General features: G+C 37.6%; 1 protein-coding gene across 1 annotated transcript; it reads left to right on the forward strand.

Moving 5' to 3' along the window:
• Positions 1 to 37: 37 nt before the first annotated feature.
• Positions 38 to 3,469, forward strand: LOC122273592 (uncharacterized). The gene is made up of 6 exons (XM_071176940.1): positions 38 to 938; positions 1,410 to 1,552; positions 1,649 to 1,990; positions 2,089 to 2,330; positions 2,381 to 2,538; positions 2,886 to 3,469. Exons 1-6 carry the CDS (start codon positions 38 to 40, stop codon positions 3,467 to 3,469), a joined length of 2,370 nt encoding a protein of 789 aa, XP_071033041.1.
• Positions 3,470 to 4,521: the final 1,052 nt, after the last annotated feature.

Raw genomic sequence — 4,521 nt, forward strand, 5'->3', positions numbered from 1 at the left:
AATGTGTTTTTTGAGACATGAGGTCGAACCTGAAGAAATGATCAGTTTAGCTCGTGAAGGGTTTGGTAGAGATAAGGGAAGTGGCGAGAAACGAAAAGATTACCACAAATCGATCCAAACAGATGAACCTACTGCTACTACACTGATCGCCAACACCTCAGTAGGAAAAAACAATTGTACTTTCTGTGACCGATCACATCCAAGTCAAGACTGTCAGAAAATAGCAGAAATGAGTTATGAGGACAGAAAATCACGAGTTATACAAAAGAGATGCTGTCTTGTTTGCCTCAAATCTGGTCACATGGCAAAAAGATGTCACAGTAATGTAAGATGCTTAGTTTTTAAACGGAGGCATTACACAATACTTTGCCCGGATCTACGTAAAGGAATTAATTCTTCATCTAAGGACAAAATAGCAGGTGATGAACAGAAAGCAACAGAAATATTGTTCACGAATCGTCCTTCTGAACGTGAAATATATCTCAAAACAATTACGATCAGACTACGAAACAGAGACAAGGAAGTCTGTGTTCGTGCACTAATGGATGATGGGTCACAGCGTTCCTATATTGAAAAGAGTTTGGCTGAAGAACTGAAACTTTCTCCCACTGGAAGCGAAGTGTTTTCTCAAGGACTGTTTGGTGGGGGAACTTCTCCTGCTTCAGAGCATAAGAGATATATCGTAACTGTTGAAAGTTTAAATCGCAAATATACGACCTCAATATCTCTTCTTGACCAAGCAAAAATTTGCTCAGAGCTACCAAGGATACAGGATAGAAGTTTACTTGCTGACCTAGCTTCTCGAGGAATAGAAATAACAGATGTTGGAAAAGATACGCCCCCTATAAGAGTTCTTCTAGGAGCTGATGTACTTGTAAGAATTCTGACTGGAAAAATAGAAGTGTTAAGATCGGGAGTTTCAGCCATAGAATTACTAGGTTGGACAATTTTAGGTCTAGGAAGAAAAAAGAAAATGGTTAACTTAGTTGCATTAAGTTTGCAAAATATGGAGTTGCAAAAAGTACTAAGGTCGCAATTGCAAGATAAATTTTCTCGTTTGAATGAAATTCAAAATGAAATNAACTTTCATGTAAGATGCCGTTAAATTTAGTTACCGTCAATGAAAAGGCAGTTAAGAAACGTTTACTTCTTTCTATCATCAACAGTATTTACGATCCAATAGGCTTTACTGCTCCAGCGCTATTGTTGCCCAAATTCCTTTTGCAGGAAGCGTGGAGAGAGAAACTAAGTTGGGAGGATGCATTATCAGCACTACTTGAGCAGAAGTACAGACGGTGGGAGAAAACCACTGCTCTCATACCTGAATGTACCATTCCTCGAAGAATGTTGCCTGTAATTTACGATAATGTCGAACTGCATATTTTCAGATGCATCTTCTTTTGCATAAGCTACTTGTGCTTTCTTGCGATGTGAATACCGAGGTCAAGTGACAGTCAAATTAATAGCTGCTAAAGCTCGACTTGCTCCAATGCAAAAACCAACCATCCCAAGACTTGAATTGCTGGGAGCCGCCCTCAGAGCTCGTTTAGCCGTAACTCTAAGTTCTGTTCTGCCCATTTCCTCTAGAACCCTTTTTTGGACTGACTCAATGATAGTTTTGAGCTGGATTACGAGAAAGGAGCCATAGAATACATTCGTTGGAAATCGAGTGAAAGAAATCAGAGAATTGACCAATATAGATGACTGGAAACATGTACCTGGAGAAGTCTACCCTGCCGACTTTGCTACTCGCTTTTGCGACTGGGCAGATCTATTGCAAAGTCAGTGGTGGGAGGGTCCCAGCTGGTTATACGAAGAAGCAAAATCTTGGCCATTGTCTGAGATATCCGTTCCGGATGAAGCTTTTCTGGAGCGACGTAAGACAGTGATAACAAATTTAGCAGCTGAAAACGAAGAGAAATTTGGACAAAGATTTTTATACTTTTCGAGTTACACAAGGATTCTTAGAATGACTGCTTATGTTCTGAGAGTTTGTAACAGCATTAAGAAAAACTCTTGTAAGTTGACTGGTGCGATCTCATGTGAAGAGATTGAATGTGCAGAAAACACTCTTAAAAAATCATACAGTATGAATGGCCTTCTGACATACGTGAGAAGTACAAGGATACAATACAATTCTTCGTAGAAAATGAAATTTTGAAAGTTCAAACAAGACTTATCCTCAGTCAAGATCCGGAGGACTTCACATATCCTATAGTTTTACCAGACCATCCTCTTCTAGAAAGACTGATTTTGCATACTCATAAATCTTTGATGCATGCTGGTGTATTAACGACACTAGCACAGTTAAGAGAAAGATTCGGAGAGTTGTAAGAGCCGTTTTGCGACAATGTGTACCATGCAAAAAACTGACTTCTAGAAATGTTAATACTGAGCCAGCTTCTTTACCACCTGACAGAGTAAACCGAGTCTCAGCATTTCAGATAACTGGCGCAGATCTAGCTGGTCCTCTTTTCTTACGTGGTGGAAACAAGGCTTTTCACGTGTGCAGTATATCGAGCAGTCCACCTGGAGCTAGTTTCATCTCTCTCCACAGAATCATTTATTCAAGCCTTACGAAGATTTTGGGCCAGGAGAGGAAGATGCTCTACTCTTTATACAGATAATGGTACGAATTTCGTAGGTACAGCAAATGCGTTAAAATATTTAGATTGGGATTTCATACAAACAGAGTGTTCTCTACAGAAAGTTAAGTGGTTGTTTAGCCCACCATCATCTCCATGGTATGGTGGTTTTTGGGAACGAATGGTTCGCTGCGTTAAGGAACTCCTTCGAAAATGTTTGAGCAGAGCTTGTGTCACCTACGAAGAAATGTTGACTTTGCTTTACGACTATAAATGCGAGACCATTAACATATTTGTCAGACGACCCCAACGAATTGAAACCCCTTACGCCTGCTCACTTCATTCAAGACTCAAAAGAACGTGAAACTTTCGATCTAGATTTAATCGACTCTCAGCATTTTTTGAAACGAGTGCGTTACCTTCACAGTTTACGACTAAATTTACGAAAGCGTTTCTATAGGGAATATCTTGGCGAATTGGTAAGAAGTCATAAGACAGCTTCAAAGAGAAAGGCTATTACTCCGGGAGAAATTGTTCTAGTTGAGTCACAAAATCCAAACCGAATGAATTGGCCTTTGGCTAGAGTAATTGAACTGTTTCCTGGCAAGGATAATGTTCAACGGGTGGCTAAATTAAGGGTAGCCAGTGGTGAAATCATAAGACCCCTTCAACGAATTTATCCTTTGGAACTTAGTTCCATTGACAACATGAATGAAGATTACCAGGAAACCAGAACAAAGCCTGATCATGAGCCTAGTATTGCACATATTCTGGAAGAATTGAAAACTCCAGAACCAAAACTTGGTAATGCCGATATTCAAGAGGAAGCAAGAACAACTCGATGTGGACGTCGAATCGTACCAGTGAAACGAATGAACTTGTGAACTATTCATAACTTTTAATTTCTTGCAGTGTTACAGCATTATGTTTTTTGTATTGTTTCAGAGCAAAAGTGCCAGCAATACAAAGGCGGGAGTATGTTGCCATTCACATTAAGTTTGTCAATTCCGTCATGTTTTCTTTATTTTATTTTGTATTAACATTATCTTTTGCGTTTGTGAAACTGGCAATTATTTTTTATGTTCTATTTATGTTTATAATATTACATTAAAGAACTTACGATGCGTTGCGTTTAAGAGAATTCGATACGATTACTGCTAAAGCAGTTCCGAGGGTTGGCGAGTGCCAGCAAGCAGGGGGCGAAGCCTCCTAGTTTTTTAATAATTAGGTTTCCTCACTGCTAAAAATTGTACTTTTGATTTTTTTTCTGTACACGATTTAAAAAGGAGGAACATACTCTTTGGCTGGTGTTATCCTGGTTTGGAGTCTTTTACCGGTGGCACAGCGTTCTTTTCAATTTTTTCAAAACAATAGAACTGGATTCATTGCTTTAAAAAAATCATTATAACTTTTTAACGTACTGACTGACCATTAGTATAGCCATTCTAGATTCCACAATAAATTTCAACCAACAAAAAATGAAACAAAATTATTTTTATTAAACGAAAACAGCATGCATGTACAGTANGATTCATTGCTTTAAAAAAATCATTATAACGTTTTAACGTACTGACTGACCATTAGTATAGCCATTCTAGATTCCACAATAAATTTCAACCAACAAAAAATGAAACAAAATTATTTTTATTAAACGAAAACAACATGCATGTACAGTATAAAATATTACTTGAGGCAGAAAAGAAAAAGTGAATTATTCTGATTGAAAAAATCATAAGCCTGTCAACATTTTATAAATAAATTTCATACTGCTTTTTTGTATTAGTTTCAGTTCTTTTTGAATTAATGCTCTAACATTATATAATAAGTTGACTCTAATGTTCCTTTTCTTTATATTGAGTTTAACAGGAAAAAGCAGTAATTGATATGCATTATAATGACCAATATCTCTGAGCTGATAAAGTAAAACTTTGTTGTT

Source organism: Parasteatoda tepidariorum, unplaced genomic scaffold, assembly GCF_043381705.1.
Source record: "Parasteatoda tepidariorum isolate YZ-2023 unplaced genomic scaffold, CAS_Ptep_4.0 HiC_scaffold_5313, whole genome shotgun sequence".
NCBI lineage: Eukaryota > Metazoa > Arthropoda > Arachnida > Araneae > Theridiidae > Parasteatoda > Parasteatoda tepidariorum.

Excerpts from the sequence above, each read along its gene's own strand:
- LOC122273592 (XM_071176940.1), top strand. The coding sequence starts at position 38 with ATGATCAGTTTAGCTCGTGAAGGGTTTGGTAGAGATAAGGGAAGTGGC. Across the intron at positions 939-1,409 it reads TTCAGCCATAGAATTACTAG|CTACTTGTGCTTTCTTGCGA; the intron begins GTTGGACAATTT and ends CTTTTGCATAAG. Across the intron at positions 2,331-2,380 it reads AGAGAAAGATTCGGAGAGTT|AAATGTTAATACTGAGCCAG; the intron begins GTAAGAGCCGTT and ends ACTGACTTCTAG.